This window comes from Drosophila suzukii, chromosome 2R (genome assembly GCF_043229965.1).
Source record: "Drosophila suzukii chromosome 2R, CBGP_Dsuzu_IsoJpt1.0, whole genome shotgun sequence".
Lineage (NCBI taxonomy): Eukaryota > Metazoa > Arthropoda > Insecta > Diptera > Drosophilidae > Drosophila > Drosophila suzukii.
The window spans coordinates 17,579,120-17,606,821 of NC_092081.1; the positions used below are offsets into that span (position 1 = coordinate 17,579,120).

Sequence of the window (27,702 nt, forward strand, 5' to 3'; positions counted from 1 at the left end):
TCCTTATCTGCCTATAAGCTTACTGCCACGTTTCCGAGAATATTTGCCCTCAGGAATGAATCACTTCCATATGCCAATTGTTATCTGTTTCCCCACAATTCGGGCCCCATTATCTATCCTTCTTTTGGGCCATGATTATGATATCAGGCAATCGCGTATCTTTTCGATATCGCCCAGGTCTGTTGGACAACTTAAAAACAGTAGCCCATCTGGACTTCCAGTCCAATCGAACGACAGTAAACGACGCGAGTACGCGATAAAATCAAAGCAAATTGGAGTTCCTCTTATTGGATAACACTATTTGATCTTTATTACTCTGCAAATTAAAACAAGCTAAAAGTTTCAAAATGGGTTTTCTATCGGGAATAGTCAACTTTATTTTGTACATTGTCAACATCGTGTTTTTGGTAAGTTGTGGGAGAATTTTAAATGCAAAAAAAACTAAGGACAAGTGAATCAAAAAATAATTTTATCAAGTGCCTAAATTGTATCAATAAGTGTGAATATAAAACTACTTTTGAAGAATAACATCTTTGGGAAGAAACAAACTGTGCAATAAAACAAATTGTGAAAATTGTACTTCATATTCTTAAAAAAATTTATATTTTTAAACAGAATTTCCATAAATTCGTTTGATTTTAATGGAATAAAATATTTTATTGAAAACCTCTTTATTAATTACAAAATATTTTTTCGGAAGAAACATATTGTGAAGTGTTCACCATATTCTTAAAAAAATGTATTTTTTCAAACAGCATTAAAAAATTCTGTATATTTTAGTTGAATAATCTATTTTCTTAAAAACATATTTATTAATAAATAATTAAATACAAAATGTTTTTTTGGATACCTCTACATTGCCTTAGAAACTGAATTGTTTTAAAGTCCACAAATTTTTTTGATGGAATACATGTTAAATTAAATTAGATAAATTTAAAGTTACAAATGAAGATAACAATAACAAGAAAATTTTATTTGTTATACAATTTAAGATTAGAATAGTCTTTTATCAAATATCTTACTGTCTATTTAATCACGACGAAGCTACATGTAAAAATACATTTTCAGCAGAAGCCACCAATTTCTAAGTTTGACTAAGACGCTATAAAAAAAATATAGAAAAAACCGAATTACGCATCGGTTTCTTCGTTGCGTTTTGTTCGGTGTCACAAGGTTTATCACAATTATTCATAATAATGTGTTGGCAAAGTTAAAAAAAAATGTACCCATCTACCATTGTAATGCCAACGGACATTCACGAATTTTATCAGTTAATTGACATTATCTGTATTTTGTAATATAACTAATGCGTTAAATATTGAACATTAACCTGAACACACGGTCATAAAAATGCAGAGTACAGAAAAACGTTCAGTAAGTAAAAAAATAATAGTTACCTTATGACTTGTTAAATAGTGCAATATTATGTATTTTGCATTCAGATCAAAGTTAATTAACCTTTGTATTTAGTTTTTATAATTTTAAAGATGTTTTTTAAATAATTAAAAATTTTTATTAAATCATGATTTATTCTCATCATGCAATAGGTCAATCCAAAATTTCAATTGAATAATTGAATTTCTAAATTTCTTCACCCTTAAGTTCTTTGAAATTGGAACCCAGAATAAAGGTGTTTGCTATTAAGTATTTTGAAAAATCTCCTCTATATTTCCAGATCGTTGGCATCCTCCTGATCGTGCTGGGATCGATCATGTTGTCCGATCTAAGTCACTTTGATGCTGCTGGGGATGGTACGAACACCAACACCATCCCTATTTGCGTCACAGTTCTGGGAGCCCTGATCTTCATAGTGTCCTTCTTCGGATGCTACGGAATCTTCAGGCAGAGTGCCTGCATGACGGGAGCTGTGAGTATTGGTAATGGGGCTGAAAGTGAGTGAAGTCTACTAATATAATACATTATACAGTACACCAGCATGGTTTTCGTCCTGTTCATCCTTCAACTTGTGCTCACCTGTTGGGTGTTCGTAAATCGATCGGCATTCCTGGGGGATATGGCTAATCTGGTGAACTTGCTCTGGGACTCAAAGAGCTTCAGTGCAATGGGTGTGCTAGAGGAAACCTTTGACTGTTGCGGCGATACCAGCTATACAAACTACAATAATATTGGTGTCGCAATTCCCGGAACTTGCTGCGGCTACTTGGATCGACAGACCACTTGTTCCACCCCTTCGGTCTACCAATCGAAACCCGGTTGCAGTGCTAAGTTCGAGGAGTTTTGGGACAAAAACATGGACATCATCCGCTGGTCCGGCCTGGGCCTCTGCATTTTCGAACTGATCGTCTTTATGATCGCCGGCGCCCTGACCAACTGTATGCGCACCCAGAATGCAGGGCGACAGGTGTACGCCTAGATATCGAGTGACCAGTAAATAATTTCTAACTTATAAAACCATTACTTATAATAAACATTTTAACAGTCAGTGGATTTGTTTTTCTTCTTCTTTTTTTTCTTGTATCGTGTTAGCTCAGGGTATGTAGCCTTTTATTAAAATTTTACTGATTTCATTCAATATCTAAATTTAAAAAAGTTGTAAGGCAACCTGAAGACATCCTTATAGGGCAATTAAATTAAAATCATCCTGGTCTAGAGCTTGCCGACGAAAATATTACTGTTTCTTTGATGTTACTGTTTCTTTTCCTGCTTATGTAATCTTTAAAAGGTTTAACAAACAATTTTGAAAAAAAAAACAAGGAAGAACGCTATAATCGAGTACCTCGACTATCAAATACCCGTTACTCAGCTAAAGGGACAAAAGGGAAATGGAGTTATGCAAGCAGCAGAGCGAGACTGAAATGGGCCACCTACCCCTGATCCCAATATATGGTTATGTGGGCGGTAGACAGATTTAAGGGCGTTAGAGAGGGCGTGGCAAACTTTTTTTGGGTCAATCGATAGGTATTGACGAGACTAAACATTTCAGTTAAAATTTTTTATCTAGCATGAAAATTGAATCAGGGTTGCATTCTGGGTGCATTCCTAGGTACGTGTTCCAGGCAGGGAATAAAACCAGAACCGGAACCGGAACCGATAACCGAAATAAACCGATTCCTAATAGAGAACCGGAACCGGTACCGGTACCAAAACCAAAATTAAATTTAGAACTGATTACCGTATTACTAGATTCATACAAAATCCATACTAAAAATACTAAAATCTGCATATGAGGTCCCACTTTCTCCCGTGTCGCTTTTTCCCTGTCTCTTTTTAGCATATGTGCTTCTTATGAAAAAAAATGTCTGAGCAGATTGTAAATCCGGAATTTTTGACGCATTTCTACGCGGTTTTTTATTATATATGGAGAATAGAGATAACTAGTCTCAACGATTACCTTAGCCGTCTCCTTTCATCAAGCTTCTAGAATTTAAACAGAATTTCATGTGAAGCAGCTAAGAGAAGTGAAGAAAAGTAAAGAAAAGTGAAAAATGCCTCGACCAAAATCGAATCCTCACCGAAAGTATTTCTCCTTTGACATTTTATCAAACACGAGCACGTGCCTAATCAAAAAAGGTGATGTGAATTGTGGGCATCAAATTAAAGTAAGTAAAAAAATTAACTGATTACTTACTTACATGTGTATGTTCGCACATAATCCGTATGCATTTTATAGGGTAATCATGGAACTAATTTGTCGAAGCACATAAAGCGATCTCATAACACATTGATATTTGAAACTGAGGAGCAAAGGAGTAGCAACCAAACATTTACTAAGAAAAATAGTGTGCCTCCTAAAACGATTCAGGATTTCATAAAACCAATTGTCCGTGGGGATATACAAAATGCATGTGCTTTGCTGGGCACAGTTGATGGAAGACCATTTTCTTTAATAAAAGACATCGGATTTAGGCGGATCCTGAATCCGTTAATTGAAGGATTAGGATGTGAAAACTTTGTTAATCCTCAAAACGTCCGTGATGATGTTGTAGCCAAATCAGAGAAGGTCGTCGAAAAAATAAAATAAGAAAGTGAAGGAAAAATTATCGCACTTAATATCGACGGCTTGACTCATCTGAATCGATCGTTTATTGGTGTGTATGCCTAAAAAATAAATCTTATAAAAATATAATGCTTTAACAAATTATTTTGCAATTTATTTGTGATGGACATCTTGTCCTGCGCACATTGGCAACAGAAGAAATGTTTGCCTGCCATACTGCTGCAAATTTAAAAGACACCTTTGTTTTAAATCGATTTGAGATCAGCTCCCAGCAAATTTATTCTTGCACCACTGATAATGGACGGAATATGGTCAAGTTTGTGGAACTTTTAAGTAACGAAAATGTATGTCTACATGCAGCCTTTTAGAATCAATATAAATTTTTCTAAAACAAAGGCGCCTTTCCAAGTCAACAGACATTATTAAATGGTGGTCTGAATCTTCCGAAAAGTTCCCAGAGTTGTTTACAATTTCTCCAGTGCACTGTGGGCCAGAAAGTTCATTTTTTGGCCAAAAATCTGTAATTTCTTTCCTGGGATAGTTAGAAGGATGCAGTTTTTTGCATTTATCTCTTAAAAGATTGAACTTTTCAACGAACTAAAAGTAAAATTTATTGGAATTTTATATGGTATAGATAATCCAAACCAAAATCGGAAAATTTTACATACTTTTCGGTTTTTTATTTTTAAAAAAACAACTAGAAGACGCACTCAATCCATTTTCATACACGATTAAGTATGAGAGAAAACAAATTAAAAAAAATTAACACCACTATAAAATATGATGTCGTTTGAGATTTATGAACCGTTAAAAATTGCTACTTTCGGAGGCTCCCACTTGAACGTTTATTTAATAATCGACCTAACAAAATTTTCTATTTTTTTCTTCTTGCTATCTGTTTAGATTCTTATAATCAAATTATTAGAAAAAAATTGTTTGAAAAATATTGTTTTTTAATTCGTTTAATGTTAATTTGACATTTTCTGAAGTCATCACAAAAGTATGCTATTTATTTATTTATTTATTAATTTGAGATCATAGTAAGTTTAAAAAACTAATACTAACATAGGGGGTAGTGCTAGCTACGAGGCCTTCGACTACGTATTTATGTAAGCTACATTTATATTTTTATAATATATTTTAGTTCTTCTCCGAAGAAAGTACAAGAAATGCAGCATACCTTTGGGCATACATAAGTCCTCCCTTAAGCGCTCTGCCAGGCATTTCATCTCTGAGCTGTAATTTCCTGTTTAATAGTTTCCGCATGGAAACTATACAGATTTCGAAAGTGACATGAACGGTTAGCGTAACTTTCTGTACCAATCACATGAAATTCCACATAAACGATCAACGTGGCGCTCACAACATTTGTCAACAAAGAAAACGAAACGGATTAGATTCGCTTGCCTTTAGGCTTAGCTCGCAAGCGGTATTGAAATAGAAACTGACAGTCTGCCTATTCTAGTGATCATGATCCTTCTGTCAAATGTTTTGTTATATTCAGAAAGTAAGTCCACAATTTCCGCTTTTTTAAAGTTAGCCATGGTGTGTTCGCTTCGAGTTTCGAGCACCGAATGACTGAAATTGTGAACATTTTTTAGAGAAGAGCCAACAAAGTTGATATTTCTCTTTTCGATATATCGATATAACATTCGATTGTTGGGTTTCAGAAATAAAAGAAGCGGGAATGAATGAAAAAAGTAGATTTTAGAGGTTAGGCAGACTAAAATCAAATTTTGGCGCGCAAAACGTACATTAAAACCTGACGGAAAAAAAATACGGCATACTTTTAGGCATTCTTAGTAAAGCTCATCAAAATGGTTCGACTTCAAATTAAGCCATCAACTAAAACTAAAATTACTGAAAACTAAGGCAAAACCGCATCGAGTCGGCGATGAGCGATTTTAGTAAATTAATTAAAGAATTTATTTTTGATGTAATGACTTCATTCGGGGATGGCACTCAAAAGCACTCGAAAAGCAAAGTACTCATTTGCTAAAAAAAGCAGTAAAAATCAACGAAAAAGTTTCTTTTAGGAAACAAGTAAGTCAGAAGAGCTATTTATAATTTTTTACTTGTTGAAAATAATGACTTCTAAAAGTTCTGTGAAGAAGTCGAACAGCTACATCAGCATCTTTGACTTCTAGATTTTTTTTCATTTCCATCAATATTTGATGAATTTTTAACTTTAAAAATACGGTAAAAAAAAACTACTTGCCCGAATTCTTTGAAACTTTGGCATAAATTAGTTTAATGTATAATAAAAAGGACTCCATACTCGGTCTTGTCATTTTCTTAAAAAAAAAACGTATTTTTGGCCAAAAATCGGATCGGCTGGCCCAGTGTGCAGTGGCCCTATGTGTTCCTGCTACGGAAGTGAGCGTAGAGAGATTATTTTCCAGCGTTAAGTTTATCATGAATCCGCTCAGAAACCATTTGGATATGAAAACTTTAAACGCAATCATGCTTTTGAGAACCAACCACATGTTTTCCAAATAATTAACGTTTTTTCGTAATTTTATTATCATTATAAGTATAATCATCTCTATGATTTTGGATCCATTGAACTATTATTAATGTGCCTTCAAATAAAGTTTTTGTTTTCGTAATAAAACATAAATCATTTCAATGTATTCATTGCCATAATTAATTAACTGTACCGGTACGTACCGGTACCAGAAAATTGAATCGTTTACCGAATAAGTCGATTTCGAAATTAATTTTATCAAAATCGGACGACTATATCAAATAGCTGCCATAGGAACGATCGGAAAATTGGTGGGAAAATAATATGAATCAAATTATAGCTTCGGTGTTTTTTGACATATTACCTTATACTATTGGGAATATCATATGTATGTGAAGAACCAGTATGTGAAGAACGTTGAACGAAATATTTATATTTATTTATTTATTTATATGTTTACTTTATGTCGTTTAGTTGGTCGGGAGATAATCTTAATACTACATTATTAGATGCTTTAGGGTTAGTAGTTCTGGCGTCTCTGGGAGTTGCGGGTCTGGTTGGCCAGGCAGCAGGCGAAAATAAAGGCCACAAGCTGGGAAAAAAAGATGGCCATTAGTATTTGGAATTTGGAAAGCTTAAGATTTAAGTTACCTCAACAGCGGTCACGCCTAGACCAGCGTACTTGATGATATTCACGTTGGTGTCCCAGAACGAATCGACGGCTTTCAGGCAGCTGGATCGCGTCATAACTTGGGTGAGTCCGCAGGTTCCATTGGAGGGTGAGTCGCAGCAGGAGGCGGGATACGTAATGCCGTAATCAGCGAAGCCGTTCAAACCACAGCACTTAAACTGCAATAACAGAAATGTACAGTATTACGCAAAACGTATTTATCAACTTCAAGCTTATACTAAAAACAACGATCGTTCATATTGTTTATTAATTTTAGTTTTCTAAAGTATTAAAGAACTTGTAAAAGAAATGTTTCTAAAAATGTTAAAGAAAATTGGTTCAGACTTGTTCCAATACAGGGGAAAAGTATTTAAATTTTGAATGCTTTTACCCTGTTTTATTTGTTATTTATAGATGATGATTAAGATGATTTCTAAAATATGTATAAAATATACTCACGGATCGCTGCAGTGTGTCCATGAGAAGAGCATCAGTTTTGCGCTGATCCCAGATGGTTTGGACAATCTTCTCCAGGGATTGCTGAATCTGCACATGGTCCACCCAAACGTAGATAATCAAAGCCAGCTGGCTGATCAGCAGCACCAGCATGACAACGGAGTACTAATAAAATGGGGGAAAAGTAAAGTCAGTTTATACTACGGGCTTAAGAAACTAAGAACCCACCGAGGTCAGGGCACAGGAATTCTCGCGAATGGCACCGCAGCATCCCATGAAGGCCACCAGGAAGATGATGCATCCAAGGGCCAGGATGATGATGGCCACGCTGTTGGCTGTGAAGGTCTCACCGACACCCGAGAAATCCTTTATGGTTGACACCATAATGGAGCCGAAGGTGATAAGCAAAATGCCACATATCTAAAATGGAAAACCAAAAATTAACTATGTTAGTCAAAGGTTTCGATAACAGTCATAGCGTTGGTGATTCATCCAAGTTGAATAACACCACCTCCAACCAAGCTTTTGTCTCCGAGCGCACCGGAAACTTCACACAGAGGGAGTTTACTTTAAATCGGGGATTACATTATATGCACAAACTAGATTTACCTATCATCCCCCATCGTATAACTAGATAAATAACATAAGCTGCGTTGTCAATCATTTAAGAACATTTCTAAAGAGATTTTGGTGAAATTTTGGATAATAAAGCTCTTGTTTTTTTAATGTGCTCATTCTCTACATCAAATTTCATCACAAAAATACTATATAGTCCCTAGAGAATTCGGAGGGGGATCTCTATCAATAGTATTACTCATGCTGTTATCTTTTCCGAGTACAATGCGTTTTCCGACAACTGTTTCAGCTCATTAGCCGTAATTACGTTCGCCATTGGCATGCAATGATTTATTTAAAGAATTCTAAGTTTTTTTAACCATTTCTACCCAATTTTCTGTGTATTTTTCGATAAGATAATTTTTGAAAGCTGTATCCAGGGCGTTATGAACGGAAATCTTGAGCCCCAAGAGTTTATTTGTCATTGCTTTGCTGATAAGATATCGCACTATCCAATGGATATGTTTTTCAAAACCGCTCCCTTGTTGACTAATTGAGATCTTTGCATCTCTTGAGAAACAATTCTTACCACAAACAGTATATTGAATACAAAAAGCACATATTTCACAAAAACTCCGCCACAATCCATTGCAGAATTGTGTTTTACTTTAATCGGTTTCGAAAGGAAAAAATTAAATTATTCGATGCGTTTCGTTTCGTAGTCAAGTTGGGACTGAAAAAAGTTCAATATATATAACAATTATTTATGCGTTGGTTTTCCTACCGCAAAAAGCTTTGCTGTACTCTCAAAGTCAACAGGTGATAAGGAAAAGCAATGACTGCATGTGACAATTTTTCGCCGAAAAGTATGCAGTTTCCGAAAATAAATGCTGTCGTTGATATAAAAACTGACACCCTATAACTTAAAAAGTTTTGATCATCATTTTTAGAAATATTCGGGACGTCATATATTGATTAAACGAACCCTTTATTCTTGAAAAAAAATGATCGTGTTCAGGAGTTTCTAAAACAAAAATGGATACTTATTGTTTCAGTATATATAAACCTCTTAATTATAACTAGTTACCACTTGTATTGGTCGTTTTTCTAGTATTATTTTCTTGGTAATGTATAAAGCAATGAAAGCAATGAGTTTGTAAAGTATGGTGATCGAGGAGTTTTTTCCCAGCACTATCCGTTGACATAAAGATCTGATATATAAACTGTTTTAAAATTATTGATTTTAAAGTAAAGTGGAGGAATGGAAAGTGGGCAAGGAGCTAGAACTAGATGAAGAACCTTTTTGCGTATCGATTAATTTTTCTACCTTTTCTTTCATCCTTTTATGTTCAGTCACTATTAATAAGCTAAAAAAAATCAATATTCTTGAATTAAGGCGCTATGTGTTCTACACAGACAACCAGAGGGTAAAATTGGGTTGTTTTTACTACCAATATGCGTTTCAATTTAAACGAAAAATGGCATTTTATTGCTTTCATTTGCGCCAGTCGTACTTTAAGAGCCATCTACGTATTACACTGGTAAACAAATTTTAATTTTTTTAAAATACTACTAAATTTTCGCTAAACTGTCACTAAATTGTAACTAAGTTTTCGTTAAATACCCGCCTAATTCTCACTAAGATAAGACATCATTTTTCGGTCTGGCAGCACGGATTTGCCAGTGGCAACGCTGGAAGCCTTAAATCAAGAAATTTAAATTCTGAGAATTTTAAAAGATGGTTTGGGTCCAGGCTTGGAGTAATGATTTGATTTATTTTCAAGCTGGTTTGGGTCTGGGGAAGAGGCGATCCAAGTTTCTCTCCCTGCTTTCCGTACGTGCTAACTAAAGTTGGATTTATTAGGGTTAATTTCTAGGATGTCCGTCAAATTAGCGTCGGTCACTTAGCGGCGCTGGCGGAACGGTGGAATCTGGAACATGGGGCCAATTTTTATTTTTTGTTTTTCTCGGCTTTTTGGGGCCGAATCGAAAAATATTAAATGCAAAATTGTTTAGAATAAAAATATCTATCGATCTAGATAGTTTGCAAACATATCCGACTTCTAGAAATTTATTAAAAATCTATTTAAAAAATCGGGTCCCCACAATTTCGTTTATTGCTCCCCTCACAGAGGTTGTACCAATATGCACGGTAAACCTGGTTATTGGGCGTTAATTCAAGTTTCTTGTCAGAAAGTATCATTGAGCTAAAGCCGTCAGTTTTTGAGAAAATAGCTTAACAGTGAAGGCACCTCGGATTTTCCCCATACAAAATAGGGGGGCAAACAGTAAATTGCACAGGGCTCCACTCTCAGACGTTGTACCAACATGCACGGTATATTGGCAGATTGGGGATCGCCTAAAGCAAGTTCAGTGCAAAAATCATATCGATAAAGCCGTCAGTTTTTGAGAAAATCGCTTTACAGTGGGGGAAGATAATAATTAAAAGAAGTGGCGCCAGATTAAAATTAGAACCAGTAAGTTCCAAGACATGAACCACTATGTAAGAAATGTATTCAGGACACTAACCATATGGCAAAAAATAATGTTTCGACGCTATCTCTATTTTTAATTAATTTGACTTTCACAGACGTTGTACCAACATGCACGGTACCTCGTTGGAAAGGAAATTCATTTTGCTAACTAACAAATGCGGTTCGGCGAACGAAAAGCCGTCAGTTTTTGAGAAAAAAGCATAATGCGTGGCTTGCATCTATTGTTCACCCTGTTCTAAGCTTCCAAGACACTAACCATATGGGAAAAAAATAATGTTTCGACGCTATCTCTATTTTTAATTAATTTGACTTTCACAGACGTTGTACCAACATGCACGGTACCTCGTTGGAAAGGAAATTCATTTTACTAATTAAAAAATGTGGTTCGGCGAACGAAAAGCCGTCAGTTTTTGAGAAAAAAGCATAGTGCGTGGTTTGCATCTCATTTGTAACAAAATTGTTCACCCTGTTCTAAGCTCCCAAGACACTAACCATATGGGAAAAAAATAATGTTTCGACGCTATCTCTATTTTCAATTAATTTGACTTTCACAGACGTTGTACCAACATGAACGGTACCTCGTTGGAAAGGAAATTCATTTTACTAATTAACAAATGTGGTTCGGCAAACGAAAAGCCGTCCGTTTTTGAGAAAAAAGCATAATGCGTGGTTTGCGTCTCATTTGTAACAAAATTGTTCACCCTGTTCTAAGCTCCCAAGACACTAACCATATGGGAAAAAAATAATGTTTCGACGCTATCTCTATTTTTAATTAATTTGACTTTCACAGACGTTGTACCAACATGCACGGTACCTCGTTGGAAAGGAAATTCATTTTACTAATTAACAAATGCGGTTCGGCGAACGAAAAGCCGTCAGTTTTTGAGAAAAAAGCATAATGCGTGGTTTGCATCTCATTTGTAACAAAATTGTTCACCCTGTTCTAAGCTTCCAAGACACTAACCATATGGGAAAAAAATAATGTTTCGACGCTATCTCTATTTTTAATTAATTTGACTTTCACAGACGTTGTACCAACATGCACGGTACCTCGTTGGAAAGGAAATTCATTTTACTAATTAACAAATGCGGTTCGGCGAACGAAAAGCCGTCAGTTTTTGAGAAAAAAGCATAGTGCGTTGTGGGCATCTCATTTGTTCCAAAATTGTAACTAAGAACACATGAACCTTATATCAATACCCTATATCGATACTTCGATAAAAACGAATGCACGAGGGCTGGAGAAGAAATAATTAATATATTTTACTGAAACTCTTAAAATGTGAATTTCTAATAAACTAAATACACTAAGGAAAATATCGAGTTTTTTTAATATTATATTTTGTAGGGTATGACAAATTCGTGTATTTTGTACAAATTCCGAGTTCCTTACCTGTTTCCCACCGATTTTCATTACAATTATTTTTTTATAAAGTACACTAATAAAATAAAAAAAAAATCCGATAAAAACGGACTTGTGTTCAAGAATATTTTTAACGAATTAAAGACATGCCTGATCAATTTGATATATTATTTATTGAAATAGTAGTTTACTTGTTTACTAGAAATTCACATTTTAAGAGTTTCAGTAAAATATATTTATTATTTCTTCTCCAGCCCTCGTGCATTTGTAGGAGCTGCCCTTGCGCTCTGGCAACATCTTGGCGCCATAACACATAAAAACGAAATTATGTTTAATAATATTTTCAACGAAATAAAGACATGCCTTCGATTATACTCGCTCACCTGATCAATTTGATGTATTATTTATTAAAATCGGGTCCGTAGTTTATTAGAAATTCACATTTTAAGAGTTTCAGTAAAATATATTAATTATTTCTTCTCCAGCCCTCGTGCATTCGTTTTTATCGAAGTATCGATATAGGGTATTGATATAAGGTTCATGTGTTCTTAGTTACAATTTTGGAACAAATGAGATGCCCACAACGCACTATGCTTTTTTCTCAAAAACTGACGGCTTTTCGTTCGCCGAACCGCATTTGTTAATTAGTAAAATGAATTTCCTTTCCAACGAGGTACCGTGCATGTTGGTACAACGTCTGTGAAAGTCAAATTAATTAAAAATAGAGATAGCGTCGAAACATTATTTTTTTCCCATATGGTTAGTGTCTTGGAAGCTTAGAACAGGGTGAACAATTTTGTTACAAATGAGATGCAAACCACGCATTATGCTTTTTTCTCAAAAACTGACGGCTTTTCGTTCGCCGAACCGCATTTGTTAATTAGTAAAATGAATTTCCTTTCCAACGAGGTACCGTGCATGTTGGTACAACGTCTGTGAAAGTCAAATTAATTAAAAATAGAGATAGCGTCGAAACATTATTTTTTTCCCATATGGTTAGTGTCTTGGGAGCTTAGAACAGGGTGAACAATTTTGTTACAAATGAGACGCAAACCACGCATTATGCTTTTTTCTCAAAAACGGACGGCTTTTCGTTTGCCGAACCACATTTGTTAATTAGTAAAATGAATTTCCTTTCCAACGTGGTACCGTGCATGTTGGTACAACGTCTGTCAAAGTCAAATTAATTGAAAATAGAGATAGCGTCGAAACATTATTTTTTTCCCATATGGTTAGTGTCTTGGGAGCTTAGAACAGGGTGAACAATTTTGTTACAAATGAGATGCCCACAACGCACTATGCTTTTTTCTCAAAAACTGACGGCTTTTCGTTCGCCGAACCACATTTGTTAATTAGTAAAATGAATTTCCTTTCCAACGAGGTACCGTGCATGTTGGTACAACGTCTGTGAAAGTCAAATTAATTGAAAATAGAGGTAGCGTCGAAACATAATTTTTTGCCATATGGTTAGTGTCCTGAATACATTTTTTACATAGTGGTTCATGTCTTGGAACTTACTGGTTCAAATTTTAATCTGGCACCACTTCTTTTAATTATTTATCTTCCCCCACTGTAAAGCGATTTTCTCAAAAACTGACGGCTTTATCGTTATGATTTTTGCACTGAACTTGCTTTAGGCGATCCCCAATCTGCCAATATACCGTGCATGTTGAGAGTGGAGCCCTGTGCAATTTACTGTTTGCCCCCCTATTTTGTATGGGGAAAATCCGAGGTGCCTTCACTGTTAAGCTATTTTCTCAAAAACTGAATGCTTTAGCTCAATGATACTTTTTGACAAGAAACTTGAATTAACGCCCAATAACCAGGTTTACCGTGCATATTGGTACAACCTCTGTGAGGGGAGCAATAAACGAAATTGTGGGGACCCGATTTTTTAAATAGATTTTTAATAAATTTCTAGAAGTCGGATATGTTTGCAAACTATCTAGATCGATAGATATTTTTATTCTAAACAATTTTGCATTTAATATTTTTCGATTCGGCCCCAAAAAGCCGAGAAAAACAAAAAATAAAAATTGGCCCCATGTTCCAGATTCCACCGTTCCGCCAGCGCCGCTAAGTGACCGACGCTAATTTGACGGACATTGAATTTCTCGAAAACTGTGGGTTTGAATTGCCTGAAATTTATTTAGAAATTAGCTTTAATGATGCCCCTTCGAATGCGATACCGTGCAAGTTGGCACAACCTCTGTGAGAGCTGTATGAATTAATTAAAGTTTGCATATATATTTTGATGGTTGATGTCACGGGTCATACGATTTATCGCAGGCCTTGACAGTGTGACCGCGTGGCAAAAGCCATAATTGAAAAGACTTGAATTTCTCGAAAACTGTGGGTTTGAATTGCCTGTAATTTATTCAGAAATTAGCTATAATGATGCCCCTTCGAATGCGATACCGTGCAAGTTGGCACAACCTCTGTGAGAGCTGTATGAATTAATTAAAGTTTGCATATATATTTTGATGGTTGATGTCACGGGTCATACGATTTATCGCAGGCCTTGGCAGTGTGACCGCGTGGCAAAAGCCATAATTGAAAAGACTTGAATTTCTCGAAAACTGTGGGTTTGAATTGCCTGAAATTTATTTAGAAATTAGCTTTAATGATGCCCCTTCGAATGCGATACCGTGCAAGTTGGCACAACCTCTGTGAGAGCTGTATGAATTAATTAAAGTTTGCATATATATTTTGATGGTTGATGTCACGGGTCATACGATTTATCGCAGGCCTTAGCAGTGTGACCGCGTGGCAAAAGCCATAATTGAAAAGACTTGAATTTCTCGAAAACTGTGGGTTTGAATTGCCTGAAATTTATTTAGAAATTAGCTTTAATGATGCCCCTTCGAATGCGATACCGTGCAAGTTGGCACAACCTCTGTGAGAGCTGTATGAATTAATTAAAGTTTGCATATATATTTTGATGGTTGATGTCACGGGTCATACGATTTATCGCAGGCCTTGACAGTGTGACCGCGTGGCAAAAGCCATAATTGAAAAGACTTGAATTTCTCGAAAACTGTGGGTTTGAATTGCCTGTAATTTATTCAGAAATTAGCTATAATGATGCCCCTTCGAATGCGATACCGTGCAAGTTGGCACAACCTCTGTGAGAGCTGTATAAAGTTATAGAAAGTTAGCGTCGAATGATTGTCATGGCTAAGCTGTTTACATTGTGGTTTATGTCTTAGTATCCAATGGTTCCGTTTCTGGATTAAACGGCCTTTTAATAACCTTTTTAACACCCCCAACTGTTAAGCAATTTTCTCAAAATCTGTGGGTTTGATTTTGATAAAACTTTCACAGAACAGTCCCTAGATTATCCCCTATCTACCCATATACCGTGCATGTTGGCACAACCTCTAGGAGTGGAGCAGTAGGTAATTTCATTTTTGCCCCTCTTTTTTGTATGGGGAAAATCCGAGGTTGCGGTACTGTTAGGCTTTTTTCTCGAAAACTGTGGGTTTGATTTTGATGAAACTTTCAGACAAAGAGCTTGAATTAACCCTTAATAGCTTGGTTTATCGTGCATATTGGCACAACCTCTGTGAGGGGAGCAGTTAACAAAATTGTGGGGACACGATTTTTCAAATGCATTTTTGAAACACTAATAGGCCTCGTATGTGTCCCAAACCTACCTAGCTCGATAGATCTTTTCTTTCTTAACAATCTAGCATTTTAGATTTTTCGATTTGGTCCCCAAATAGCGAGAAAATTTAAAAATAAAAAGAGCCCCATGTTCCATATTCCACCGTTCCCGTTTTCGTTGCTAACAGGCCGACGCTAATTTGACGCACATCTATTAGTAATACTAAATTTAATATCCCACGGTCACACTACCAGCCTCGTTCAAACTAAACTGCACGTGTTTACCATTTCGTTTGGTGGGGCAAACTTTGTTAAACATTTACCCATAATGGCTGAGGAAGGACCACCGGAGGCTAGCATCGACTTTGTTCCCGCACTGTGCTTCGTGCCACGCGGCGTGGCCAAGGATCGTCCCGACAAGATCGTGCTGACGCAGGCGGAGCTGGCGAGGATTATCGGTGATACGCAGCAGGAACTGGACGAAGAAAGTGACGAGGAGGCGGAGGAGGGCAATGATGATAACAACGGCATGGATGTGGACGACAACGAGGATGCCAACAGTGAAAACCGCAATCCCCAGGACGAGTTCGAGTTCCAGAATTACGACAACGAGGAGAACGCCAATGTCACCAGCCTGGCCAACATTGTGCAACCCGACGAGCAAGTCCCCGATGAGGACGAGGACTCCGAGGCCGAGGACGAGGTCATCAAGCCCAGTGACAACCTGATTCTCGTAGGCCATGTCCAGGACGACGCCGCCTCCATGGAGGTGTGGGTGTTCAACCAGGAGGAGGAGGCCCTCTACACGCACCACGACTTTCTGCTGCCCAGCTTTCCGCTCTGCATCGAGTGGATGAACCACGACGCGGGCAGCGATAAACCTGGCAATATGTGCGCCATCGGCTGCATGGATCCGATCATCACCATCTGGGACCTGGACATCCAGGACTCCATAGAGCCCACCTTTAAGCTTGGCTCCAAGGGCAGTCGCAAGCAGAACAAGGAACAGTACGGACACAAGGACGCCGTACTGGATCTCTCGTGGAACACCAACTTTGAGCACATTCTGGCCAGCGGTTCCGTGGACCAAACGGTAATTCTGTGGGACATGGACGAGGGTCAGCCGCATACCACCATCACTGCCTTCGGCGAGAAGGTTCAGTCGATAGAGTTTCATCCCCAGGAGGCCCAGAGCATTCTGACCGGCTGTGCCGATGGATTTGTTCGACTCTTCGACTGCCGCGACTCTGATGCTGTGAACTCATCCAGCATCGAGTGGAAAGTGGACGGCGAGGTGGAGAAGGTCCTGTGGCATCCCACCCAGAACGACTACTTCATCGTGGGCACCAACGACGGTAGCCTGCATTACGCCGACAAGCGATCTCCCGGCCAGGTGCTGTGGTCCGTAAAGGCCCACAATGAGGAAATCTCCGGTGTGTGCTTCAACAGCCAGATGCCCAACCTTCTAACCTCCATATCAACGGAGGGCACTCTCAAGGTGTGGAACTTCAACGGCACAGAGACCAAGCATGTCTACGAGCACGAGTTCAACATGGGTCGCCTGCAGTGCATGCGCCAGTGTCCCGAGGATCCCTACACACTGGCCTTCGGCGGAGAGAAGCCTCCGCGCTGTGCGATCTTCAACATCAAGAACTCGATAGCCGTGCGCCGGACGTTTGGCATCGCCGATGCGGAGTAGTATCCATCTGCGTATTCATCCGTGTATATGCATTTTATGACTATTAAATAAATGTGAATTATATATATAAGGAACCTAATTATCGCCTATTTCTTTGATTTAAATTTATTGATAAGTTGGGCATATATGCACTTTACACTTTTCTGCTTAAAAAAAACTAAGAGACGTTTCAAGGGAATGGGACAAACGGATACAAAACATTATTCTAAAGATTTCGTGCATTACTTAAGACTACTTTACGTATACCGAATAATCTATAATGCGATCCTAACTCTTGAAAAGGCCCACGCACATGAGAAGATTACGACGCGTAAAGTGCAGGGTAACGAACGGTGAGTTCTTGCTGGGGAACGTCCGCATCAGGTAGACGTCCTCGTCGTTCTCATCCTGGTGGTGTGACACAGTAATATGGTTGCTGATATAGTCCTCGGTCACCTTGTGGAAGTCCCAGAGGGTCAGGTTGTTATCCAGGCCGGCTGCCGCCAGCACGGTTCCATCGCGACTGAAGGTAATCGTGGTCACGGTGCTAGTGTGCCTCAGCAGGGTGGTGACCAGCGCTCCGCTCGAAAGGTCCCAGATGATGATGTTGTGGTCCACCGATCCGGAGGCCAGATACCGTCCGCAGGCAGAGAAGGCAAGCGAGCTCACCGATCCCTTATGGCCCGTCATCAGGCGCACTGACTGACCCGTCATGTTGTCCCACAGGCGTACCGTGCGATCGCTTGAGCCCGTGGCCACGTAGTTGGAATTGGGATGAAATTGTACACAGTCCACATCCGACAGATGGCCCACGAAGACTCGCAACGCTTGATTGGAATCCGTGGCCCACAGTCGAGCTGTTTTGTCGTAAGAGCAAGATACAAAGTAGTAGCCGTGCGGCGCAAAACGCACATCCCACACCGGGTAGACGTGTCCGCGGTAGGTGACCACGCAGGACCAGGTGAGCAAAGACCACAATCTTATGGTGCTGTCCTCGGAACACGAGAGCAGAAGGTTCATTTCGGGGGCAAAGGCACAGCGGTATACGGGTCCGGTGTGACCTAGAAAGCTTCTAGTCACCTCCCCGCTTCGGTCGTCCAGCATACGCACATTGATATCCGCCGACTCCTTGTCCAGTTCCCGCAGTGCATCCGCATCCTTGAGAGCACGCAACTTGGCGGGTGTCAAGGACCAAATCCTCACGCTGGAGTCCCCAAATCCGCAGGCAAGCATCGTGGAATCATCTGAGATCTCGGCACAGGTTACGCCTTGGTGAGAGTTAAGCACCGTATAGAAGACAGCGGAGGGCAGTTGATCCTTGCTCAGGGCCAGACGCTTGCTGGCTTCTCTGAGTGCCTTGAGCTTAAGCAACTTGTCTGAGTCCTTCAGTTCCGGCAATGGAATCCTGTCGATGGAAGGAGCATTCGGATCGGACTTGGACTTCTTCGACAGCAGCGGATCCTTTTTCGGCTTTTTCTTCTTGGGGCGATCCGGGGCATCTGGATCGTCGTCCTCCTCCTCCGGCGCCGGAGCAGGAGTGGTCAGGGTCTGAAAGTCCACCTCCTTGAGCAATCCGTAGTACACCCGCATCTTGTTGTCCTGCCGCTTGGCCTCGCCGATGTGTGAGCCCGCCGTGGCGACGCACTGCAGCTTATTGCGCGCCATGCCCTCGTAGGTGTCGAAGTGCAGGTACTTGGATACAATGTCAGCCACCACTTCCTGCCGGCGATCTTGTATGTGTCGCTTGAACAGCGAGTGCGAATCTCTGGACATGCGGATCACAAACTTATCCTGCTCCATGGCGGCGACCAGGTCGTTCTCCAACAACTCCTCTGGCTTGGACAGCAGCAGCAGGTTGAACAGACCCTCAATGTAGTAGCCGTCGAGATCGCATTTGTACTTCTCAATGAAGTCTTTGGCCTTCTCCCTCAGTCCGCTGGCGAGAATCTTGAAGTAGATTTGGACCAGAATGGGATAGAGGACCATAGACAGCTCGTGCTTGTATATGTCCAGGGAGTCCTCCACGAAGGTGCGCAGTTCCTTGTAGGCCTGCTCGTAGTGCTGGGCATCGAAGCTATCGTCGCCGATGAACTTGGCCAGTGCCTCCGCCGCATTGGCCTCCGTCACCGCGGAATGCTTGTGCTCCTGTGCCGGTGCAGGGACGGGCTTCTGCTCCCTGTTGGTATCGCCAAGCCCCAAAGCCGCACCGAGCACCTGCTGGACATCACTTTCGCTGATCCCCGACAAGTCCGCACTGCTCACATTAGCCTCCTGGCAGAGCAGCTCCTCCGTGCTCTTTAACTGGTACTTTTTGATCAGCTTCAGCAGGCACAGCAGCTCGCGCTTGTCGTGGGACGTTTTGGTGCCGTTTCCACCATTAATATTACTCATTTCCATACTCATTTTCGCGGAAAATAAAAATTAATGGAACCTGTACTATTTTTGTTTTGCTTGGGAGTGTGCCCAGGCTTGCGTGGACAAAAAATACCATGCTGCACTTTGAAATATACTGAAATCTGCGAGGTATACCAAAAAGTTACAGCAAATACCAATCGGGGGAGGAACACATTTTAAAAGCAAATATATAGAAAAAAACCATTGTTATATGTTCAAACTAGTTTAATGTAAGTTTTACAAGCAACCTTAATTAAGAAAAAAATGTAGACTAAAGAATTCTACAGTTCATCAACATAGCTTGTTTATTCATTTTACTTACTAATTATTGGGTGTTCACTGTAGCCGGTGCTGGGATGTCCCTAGATTTTTGGTATTTTTCGGAGTGTTTTTATTACCTGAACCAAAACATTCGTAATGAAGAGGAGAGTAATTATAAAAAAGGTAAAATCCAACGTAACTGGCTAAATAAATTTGCTACTTTTGATTGCAGAGGGTAAAAACGTGCTGTGCATTAACTAGATAAACTTGCCATTGCATATTTCAGTGTACTTGTCTGGCGCCCACCCCCCAAACTCCTTGAACTTTGACACTGCCTATCGAAATTAACCCTTGCACTCGTGCTTTCTGTTGTGTATTTGTCCATATTTATTGTACAAAATGAATGAAAATGATGATGCGGTAGGTGGACAACTAATATATTAACCCGATTAGCTAATCTGCCGTTTCGATTCCCGCAGAAAAAGGTCGTGGGCAAGCGGAATTCGGTTTCGTTTGATCAACAGGATCCCGGCCAGCCGAGATTTAGCTTCTCCGGAAGAGTTCAGGAGCTAGTCGAGGGCTACAATTCCGTCGTGCAGCTGCTGGCGCCCAAGTGGCCCTGGTTCCTGTACCCCGGATATCTGACATACGCCGTATACTGGCGCTACGCCAAATATTACAAGGGCAAGTTGCAGCTGACCCCCATTCCGAATCGCCTCTACGATCTGCTCATCAAGAACGAGCTCATCAAGTCGGAGCACCTGGTGTTCGCCAGTCGGGAGGTGTACGACACCTATGCGGAGTCGCCGGACGTCAACTTTGTCAACTTGGTCATCCGCGGAGGGAGGGCTAGGATCAGCAAGGAGCAGAACGGAGATGGGGGATCAACAACTCGATCGGTCATCAAGCAAATGCTTCAGGAGGCTCCACACACCATTGTGGCCCAGATTCTGCCGGTGGCCCAGTGTCAACCCAATTGTCTGTACGTCCAGGTAGGTAATTCTCACAACTACTGTGAAGGTAAACTACATATAGTTTAACATTTCAGGAAAACTTCTATGGCAACATATTGGATCGCTTTCGAGTCCGCTCCAGCTGTTGGGTGCAACTGGAACACTTCGCCGATGAGCAGACCATACCCGGAATAGCAACTAAAGCCCATGTATACTTGCTGACAGATCCCCACGAGCTACCCGCCGAACTGACTGAGCTCATTCTGAGCAACTACTTCAACACCCCTCGACTCCTGCATCGTGGACACACCTACCGCATCGAGGTGAACGCCGAGTTGGTGGGCACTGCAAATTATGCCCACTATTACCTGATATTCGCCAACCTACGCCACGTTCACTTAAAGTGCATTCACCTGGAGACGAAGGGCAGCGAGTTCGAGCTGCAGGCAGTGGTGGACAAGAACTTTAGCAACCTGGTTCAGGTGCCTTCAACCCATAGTTTCCTGCCCCGCCAAGTTCTCGATAGCGTAGCCATCGTGGAGAACTATCCGAGTGGGTTGCGAAAGCCCTATAAGCTGTTGCGCTCATCAGTGGATGCCTTCCTGCCCAAGAAGTCCGCCTGCCTGTCTTCCAAGCACATCTTTCCTGTGTTTCTACTGCAGGGTGAGCGAGGATCTGGCAAATCGAAGCTTGTAAACGCCGTAGCACAGGAGCTGGGAATGCATATTTACGGTGCGGATTGCGCGGAGATCGTTTCGCAGGTTCCCTCGCACACGGAGATGAAGCTGAAGGCGGTCTTTGCCAAGAGCCAAGTCAGCGAACCGCTCTTGATTTGCTTCCATAACTTTGAGGTGGGTTAGGATCACACGATTAATTGAGAAAGTAGTCTAGCAACTTGCATATATTTACAGATATTTGGCATAGACAACGAGGGCAACGAAGATCTGCGACTGCTCTCTGCTTTTCACGTGCAGGTCCAGGAACTCTTCAACCGGGATCGCAAGCACCCAATTGTGGTAGTGGCTTTGACCAGTGACAGGCACCTTAAGCCCATGATCCAAGGTCTCTTCTTGGAGATCATAAACATTGAGATGCCCAGCAAGGAGGAGCGATTCGAGATCCTTCGCTGGATGCATGTACGCGAGACTTTTAACGACGTAATCCACAACCAGAAGGCCATAGATCAACTGCCCCTGTTCTCGCGGGAAAATCAGTCACAGTTCATGTCACGCGTGTCCCCCAGTTGGAGGCAAACCCTCAACGTGCTGCAGGACGTGGCTGCCAAGTCGCAGGGATTCCTGCTTGGCGACCTGCAGTTGCTCTACGATAGTGCGGTGCGCATGAAGATTCGCAAAAGGCTGGGTAAAACCACTTTGGATATGTCCCACTTCGCCAAGAACCTCACCGACATGCAGAGCTCATTTGCGGACAGTTTGGGTGCGCCCAAGGTGCCAAAGGTCTATTGGTCGGATATCGGTGGTCTGGCCAAGCTGAAGGATGAGATCCAGAGTAGCATAGGCCTGCCACTCAAGCATGTCCATCTTATGGGCAAAAACCTCAGGAGATCGGGCATACTGCTCTACGGACCCCCGGGAACTGGCAAAACCCTGGTGGCCAAGGCTGTGGCCACCGAGTGCAACCTGAGTTTCCTTTCCGTGCAGGGTCCGGAGCTGCTCAACATGTACGTGGGCCAGAGCGAGCAAAACGTGCGCGAGGTATTTTCCCGTGCTCGCTCTGCAGCTCCTTGTGTGCTCTTCCTGGATGAATTGGACTCCCTGGCACCCAATCGTGGTGTGGCTGGTGATTCTGGAGGGGTGATGGACAGAGTGGTTTCGCAGCTTTTGGCCGAGATGGACGGGATGAGCGATGGCGATACAAGCAAGCCCATCTTCATTTTGGCCGCCACCAACCGACCAGATCTTATCGATCCCGCCCTCTTGCGTCCCGGTCGCTTCGACAAGCTTTTCTACGTAGGACCCTGCTCAACGGCCGATGACAAGGCAGCCGTTTTACGTGCTCAGACCCAGCGATTCGCCTTAGAAGCCGGTGTGGACATGGACCAGATTGCAGAACGTTTGAAGAGTGAAATGAGTGGAGCAGATCTGTACTCCATCTGCTCGAATGCCTGGCTCTCGGCAGTGAGACGCACCATAGACAAGCATTTGAGTGGAGCCATCACAGAAAGGGAATTAGTGCCGGAGAACGTGATTGTGGAGGCGGAGGACTTCACCAAATCATTCAACAAGTTCGTACCCTCGATCAGCGCAAAGGATCTGGAATATTTCAACAACCTAAAGACGACGTACAGTGTTTAAGGTTCCCGAAGATGGTTAACTAGTTCTAAGAGTGAGTTTTTTACAGACATTTTATCGTTGTTTTTCAATAAACCCGTTGATAGTTCACAATTTTCAGCGAGCTTCCACTCGTTTAAGCCATTCAAAGGTGGAGTAGTTATAGAAATCTGATAACAGTCTGTAAGAATTCGACATTAAAAGCTTGGGAGACTGCAGGAGGTGCGTGGTACCTTGGCCCTCTCAAAGCGAAAGTGATCTCTTATCAAGACACCACCCCCCGTGTAGAGTAGGGAAACTGCGTATTGGGACGATCTCTGCAATGATCTGTGCTCTATAATCTCGGATCGGGGAGGGGTCCCTTATCAGTTGCACCCGGCAAACAGCCTGCTTATCGCGATTCCCCAGTTTATGGACCCCGCTAGGCAAAAGCTATTGATGCTGTCCCCTAATCTCAGTGGGTTTAGTTCGAGTCTGGGAGGTGCTGCGAGAGGTGTTCCCAAACAGTGTACATTTCCATTTCCCTGTTACGTAACAGACATGGCGTTGGTTTGCGTGGAGGACTTTGAGAAAAAGGCCGCCGGCCAGCTGGAGAAGAATGCTTTGGACTACTACCGCAGCGGAGCCGGTGAGCAGTTCACCTTGGGACTGAATCGCGAGGCTTTTCGCCGGCTGCGCCTCCGTCCGCGTTGCCTGAGGGATGTCTCCCGCCTGGACATTGGCTGCCAGATCTTCGGGGAGCACATGAAGTGGCCGTTGGGCATAGCCCCCACTGCCATGCAAAAAATGGCCCATCCTGATGGAGAAGTGGGCAATGCCAGGGCGGCGGGAAAAGCTGGCTCCATCTTTATTCTCAGCACGTTGTCCACCACTTCGCTGGAGGATTTGGCAGTCGGTGCCCCGGACACAATCAAGTGGTTCCAGCTGTACATCTACAAGGATCGGTGAGAGGTTTCTCCTTCCTTCGTCACTCTTACTCAGCTTTACCATTCTGATTTTAGTACCATAACAGAAAAACTGGTGCGCCGTGCCGAGAAGGCCAACTTCAAGGCACTCGTCCTTACCATCGATGCCCCCATCTTTGGGCACCGACGTGCCGATGTGCGCAACAACTTCAGCCTGCCATCGCACCTATCTCTGGCCAATTTCCAGGGCGTTAAGGCCACTGGAGTGGGCAATGCCACCATGGGCGCCTCGGGCATCAACGAGTATGTGTCCAGCCAGTTTGATGCCACCATCACCTGGAAAGATATTGCCTGGCTGAAGAGCATTACTCACCTGCCCATTGTGGTGAAGGGAGTTCTGACTGCCGAAGATGCTGTGTTAGCCAGGGAGTTCGGATGCGCCGGACTCATTGTTTCCAACCACGGAGCACGACAGATCGACACTGTTCCTGCCTCGATCGAGGCTCTGCCGGAGATTGTGAAAGCCGTGGGCGAGGATCTGGTGGTCATGCTGGACGGTGGCATCATGCAGGGCAATGATATCTTCAAGGCTTTGGCTCTTGGAGCCAAGACCGTCTTCGTAGGTCGTCCGGCTGTCTGGGGACTGGCCTACAATGGCCAGAAGGGTGTGGAGGAGATGCTGAGTGTGCTGCGAAAGGACTTTGAGATAACCATGGCGTTGATCGGCTGCCGAGCCCTGAAGGATATTACCCCATCGATGGTGGCGCATGAGAGCCAATACTCCAAGCTATAAACCCCGATCACTTTAGAATACATGCATTACTCTTATAATACTTAATGTTATAACCCATTGAAACCGTCAATAAAGATAAACTAAATAACAAAGATTAGTCTTAAGTACTGGCTCTCTATTTAGATCAACTTTATCTTACCCACAACAGACGTAATTTTTGTCCATGTTTGTAAAACCAAATTGCTAATTTAAAAGTAATTATACAGGGTTGCCCATATTCGACGGACCCATGTTTTTTTTTTAAAAATCAAAGAAAAAAATAAAAATTTGGCGGTTGGCAATCTTAATCATTTAATTTGTTCCAAGTAGATTTGTTTACATCAATTTTTGAATATGATATCTTTCAAATGGCCGCCTCTGGCGTTGATGGCGTATTGTGCCCTTTTTGCAGCATGTTGTCCTTGAGCTCTTCTAGGGTCCTTGGCTTGTTAACGTAAACCTTTGACTTCAAATCAACGCGAATAATCCGTTGTAAAGTGGACCGAGCCATGCCCAACTGCTGAGAACGGCGTTTTTGGGATGTTCTTGGGGACATCTCAACACTGGCTCGTACGGCAGCGATATTCTCGTCCGATCGCCTTGGTCGACTTTTATTTGGCCTCTTCGGATTAGAAAGAGCCTCACCAGTCGTAAATTTTTCGTATAAACGCTTAATGGTGTTCTTAGAAGGCGCACTTTTCACATTTTTTAATTTTTTAAAAGCACGTTGAGTTTTCACAATTGACTTGTTCTGTTGAATGTAAATTTCAACTATTTCAGAGCGCTCGCGTGGCGTGTATTGTTCCATGGTAAAAATCTGCTTGGACTGATGCTTCAAACGCGGTATGTCATTAAGCGATCTGGCATCTCTGTCAAAAGTTATGGCGTCGTCAGATGGGTCCGTCGAATATGGGTACTAATTATACACTGTACTATCGGCACGGAATACGGAAAAATATGTAATATTTTAATTCTTTACTTTTAACGGAAATATTCTAATTTTAAATTGTAGTTAAAACGATCAAAAATTACAGTAACTTTGTAAATATATATAAAGACTATTAAAAAGTTAATTTAAATTTAATTTAAGCAGTAATAATAACGACCTTAAATTACTGGCACATTCCAAATATTTCAATTTACAAAAGCAATTTCATTTTTAAACTAGAAAAATTAACGGAAAATAATCATTCGATAACTATGTGTATCAATTATCGCTAAACTCACATCACTGCACTGCATGTATACGAAAGAGAAACTGATCTGGCAACCCTGACCTGTCTGCAGAAGAAAAATTAACAAAACGCAAAAGTAAATGAAAAGACAATGCTAGACGGCTGGTATTGCAGATCCCTGGCCAACCAGGAGGAGGGCGGCATCAAGGACGAGCCGCCGAGTGACGATGAACCTCAGCCACCTGCCAGAGATCGTGTTCCGGCACTTTCCCGCGGTGCAGCGCCCGCTAGCGCATCCTCCCTCTCCGCGGGAATGGGAGCCAATGAAACAGACTTCAAGGAGCGTTACAAAAACCTCAAGAAGAAGCTTAAGTTCCTCATCTACGTAAATATCTAAAGTTGAACTTGGCCAATGACAAGTCACAGCTTTTTGTGTTTACAGGAGAACGAGTATTTCCAAGATCTGTTGCACACCAACCAGCGTCGTCTGCTAAAGGTTTCCCGGGATCGCACCTTCCTGCTGGACCGCCTGCTGCTGTACGAGAAGCCGGCGAAGGACTCCAGTGACAGCGATGCCACCGACAGCTCCGATTCGGAGCCAGCATCAACGTCAGGAGCCGGAGGATCGCAGGCATCCAAGGACGCCAGTCGCCGGAAGCACAAGGACAAGGGGACACCTGGCACTCCGGGTGTGCCCCCGCACATTCCCACTGTGGGCGCCACAAGGGGACGAAGACGCAAAATCCTCACAGGAATGATGCCCACGAACCATGGAATACAAGCAGCTGCTGCCAAAAGACAACTCACCGCCACAGTTTCCCCTTCGCAGCAGCAACTGCAGCTACAGACTGCTCCCAAGGAGGTGTCGCCTGGCCTGAGTCAAGCGGAGATCGCCCGCCAGCTGCAGGAGCGACGACCCACACCCCTTGAGCTCATGAGTCCCGAGGCCACAGTGCCCACCACAATGCTCAGCGATGAGAGCCCCTCCAAGTGGTAACTACTTTTGCATTTCCTGTGTTGGAATACTAGTGCAATAACCTTGTTTTCCCAGCTATCCCAACGAGAGCCTGCACCACCTAATGGAGGACGATGGTGGAACACATTCGCACGAGGTGGCGGCTGAGGAGTGCGTGCCCATGGAGTACACCAGTTAATATTTACACATGGCTATAAACTACTTGGCCTTAGCTAATAAACTAAATAGAAACCAACTATTTTTTATCTATATATGATGGATCTGTCAGTACTGGTGGAATCCATTGGTGTTATGCTATATGTTCGTGCATTTTTCTCTTTTCGGTTTTTTTATTTTGCTACAATTAACACCTGGAATTCATACATTGTTTTTGTTTAAAGTGGGCTTTTATTGTTATTATTATCCGCATGCAAACAAACATGGGTAACGGTGAAAAGAAACATTTTAGTTTCCTGAGATGATTTTATTAAATTTTTTTAAAAATCGAATTTTTATGTAGAATTCTAGAAAATAAATCATATGAATAATAATGTAATGAATTCGTATATAAAATATGTATGTATAACAAAATGATATCAGAAAATGGTTTGCTGGTTTTATTAAACGCGTAGGATATTAGTTACTTTGCTAGTTTCGAAATTTCAATGCTGGATCTAGCAATAAATAAAAATTAAACAAAACATTTAAGTCAGCTGAGTACTTAAAAGATAATTTAATTAAGATAATT

General features: G+C 41.6%; 7 protein-coding genes across 9 annotated transcripts; 5 read left to right on the forward strand and 2 right to left on the reverse strand.

Annotated features, from left to right (window-relative positions):
* Nucleotides 1–61: 61 nt before the first annotated feature.
* On the forward strand, nucleotides 62–2,443 carry Tsp42Ec (Tetraspanin 42Ec). The gene is made up of 3 exons (XM_017084861.4): nucleotides 62–407; nucleotides 1,676–1,867; nucleotides 1,928–2,443. The coding sequence occupies exons 1-3, from the start codon at nucleotides 348–350 to the stop codon at nucleotides 2,372–2,374; spliced, it is 699 nt and encodes a 232-aa protein (XP_016940350.3). The 5' UTR covers nucleotides 62–347; the 3' UTR covers nucleotides 2,375–2,443.
* Nucleotides 2,444–6,842: 4,399 nt separating this feature from the next.
* Tsp42Ed (Tetraspanin 42Ed) lies at nucleotides 6,843–8,830 on the reverse strand. Its single transcript, XM_017084867.4, has 5 exons — nucleotides 8,696–8,830; nucleotides 7,780–7,971; nucleotides 7,555–7,716; nucleotides 7,077–7,274; nucleotides 6,843–7,017 (listed from the first exon to the last, which is right to left on the reverse strand). The coding sequence occupies exons 1-5, from the start codon at nucleotides 8,753–8,755 to the stop codon at nucleotides 6,946–6,948; spliced, it is 684 nt and encodes a 227-aa protein (XP_016940356.1). The 5' UTR covers nucleotides 8,756–8,830; the 3' UTR covers nucleotides 6,843–6,945.
* A 6,978-nt stretch (nucleotides 8,831–15,808) lies between these two features.
* On the forward strand, nucleotides 15,809–17,348 carry nclb (no child left behind). The gene has a single exon (XM_017074852.4). It carries the CDS (start codon nucleotides 15,899–15,901, stop codon nucleotides 17,267–17,269), a length of 1,371 nt encoding a protein of 456 aa, XP_016930341.3. The 5' UTR covers nucleotides 15,809–15,898; the 3' UTR covers nucleotides 17,270–17,348.
* On the reverse strand, nucleotides 17,349–19,718 carry Taf5 (TATA-box binding protein associated factor 5). Its single transcript, XM_017074853.4, has one exon. The coding sequence runs from the start codon at nucleotides 19,649–19,651 to the stop codon at nucleotides 17,537–17,539; it is 2,115 nt and encodes a 704-aa protein (XP_016930342.3). The 5' UTR covers nucleotides 19,652–19,718; the 3' UTR covers nucleotides 17,349–17,536.
* Nucleotides 19,719–19,954: 236 nt separating this feature from the next.
* Nucleotides 19,955–23,405, forward strand: Pex6 (peroxin 6). Of its 3 annotated transcripts, none has more exons than XM_017074532.4 (5): nucleotides 19,955–20,086; nucleotides 20,190–20,323; nucleotides 20,383–20,895; nucleotides 20,952–21,707; nucleotides 21,768–23,261. In XM_017074532.4, the coding sequence occupies exons 2-5, from the start codon at nucleotides 20,303–20,305 to the stop codon at nucleotides 23,169–23,171; spliced, it is 2,694 nt and encodes an 897-aa protein (XP_016930021.3). In that variant the 5' UTR covers nucleotides 19,955–20,086; nucleotides 20,190–20,302; the 3' UTR covers nucleotides 23,172–23,261. The 3 variants fall into 3 exon arrangements, with proteins under 3 accessions (XP_016930021.3, XP_036668898.3, XP_016930020.3); XM_036813003.3 differs by lacking the exon at nucleotides 20,190–20,323 and having other exon boundaries at nucleotides 19,998–20,086; nucleotides 21,768–23,202; nucleotides 23,255–23,405; XM_017074531.4 differs by lacking the exon at nucleotides 20,190–20,323 and having other exon boundaries at nucleotides 19,998–20,086.
* Nucleotides 23,406–23,598: 193 nt separating this feature from the next.
* Hao (Hydroxyacid oxidase) lies at nucleotides 23,599–24,937 on the forward strand. The gene is made up of 2 exons (XM_017074533.4): nucleotides 23,599–24,091; nucleotides 24,149–24,937. Exons 1-2 carry the CDS (start codon nucleotides 23,688–23,690, stop codon nucleotides 24,843–24,845), a joined length of 1,101 nt encoding a protein of 366 aa, XP_016930022.3. The 5' UTR covers nucleotides 23,599–23,687; the 3' UTR covers nucleotides 24,846–24,937.
* A 1,128-nt stretch (nucleotides 24,938–26,065) lies between these two features.
* LOC108008559 (uncharacterized) lies at nucleotides 26,066–27,210 on the forward strand. Its single transcript, XM_017072430.4, has 3 exons — nucleotides 26,066–26,384; nucleotides 26,442–26,992; nucleotides 27,051–27,210. Exons 1-3 carry the CDS (start codon nucleotides 26,151–26,153, stop codon nucleotides 27,151–27,153), a joined length of 888 nt encoding a protein of 295 aa, XP_016927919.2. The 5' UTR covers nucleotides 26,066–26,150; the 3' UTR covers nucleotides 27,154–27,210.
* The last annotated feature ends 492 nt before the right edge of the window (nucleotides 27,211–27,702 follow it).

Coding starts and splice junctions, on each gene's coding strand:
- Hao (XM_017074533.4), top strand. CDS start 23,688: ATGGCGTTGGTTTGCGTGGAGGACTTTGAGAAAAAGGCCGCCGGCCAG. Junction 24,092..24,148: donor CTGTACATCTACAAGGATCG/GTGAGAGGTTTC, acceptor TTCTGATTTTAG/TACCATAACAGAAAAACTGG.
- Pex6 (XM_036813003.3), top strand. CDS start 20,060: ATGAAGAGGAGAGTAATTATAAAAAAG. Junction 20,087..20,382: donor GGAGAGTAATTATAAAAAAG/GTAAAATCCAAC, acceptor CGATTCCCGCAG/AAAAAGGTCGTGGGCAAGCG. Junction 21,708..21,767: donor TTTGCTTCCATAACTTTGAG/GTGGGTTAGGAT, acceptor ATATATTTACAG/ATATTTGGCATAGACAACGA.
- nclb (XM_017074852.4), top strand. CDS start 15,899: ATGGCTGAGGAAGGACCACCGGAGGCTAGCATCGACTTTGTTCCCGCA.
- Tsp42Ec (XM_017084861.4), top strand. CDS start 348: ATGGGTTTTCTATCGGGAATAGTCAACTTTATTTTGTACATTGTCAAC. Junction 408..1,675: donor TTGTCAACATCGTGTTTTTG/GTAAGTTGTGGG, acceptor CTATATTTCCAG/ATCGTTGGCATCCTCCTGAT. Junction 1,868..1,927: donor GTGCCTGCATGACGGGAGCT/GTGAGTATTGGT, acceptor TACATTATACAG/TACACCAGCATGGTTTTCGT.
- LOC108008559 (XM_017072430.4), top strand. CDS start 26,151: ATGCTAGACGGCTGGTATTGCAGATCCCTGGCCAACCAGGAGGAGGGC. Junction 26,385..26,441: donor AGCTTAAGTTCCTCATCTAC/GTAAATATCTAA, acceptor TTGTGTTTACAG/GAGAACGAGTATTTCCAAGA. Junction 26,993..27,050: donor GATGAGAGCCCCTCCAAGTG/GTAACTACTTTT, acceptor TTGTTTTCCCAG/CTATCCCAACGAGAGCCTGC.
- Taf5 (XM_017074853.4), bottom strand. CDS start 19,651: ATGAGTATGGAAATGAGTAATATTAATGGTGGAAACGGCACCAAAACG.
- Tsp42Ed (XM_017084867.4), bottom strand. CDS start 8,755: ATGGATTGTGGCGGAGTTTTTGTGAAATATGTGCTTTTTGTATTCAAT. Junction 7,717..7,779: donor ATTCCTGTGCCCTGACCTCG/GTGGGTTCTTAG, acceptor CCATTTTATTAG/TACTCCGTTGTCATGCTGGT. Junction 7,018..7,076: donor TAGGCGTGACCGCTGTTGAG/GTAACTTAAATC, acceptor TTTTTTTCCCAG/CTTGTGGCCTTTATTTTCGC.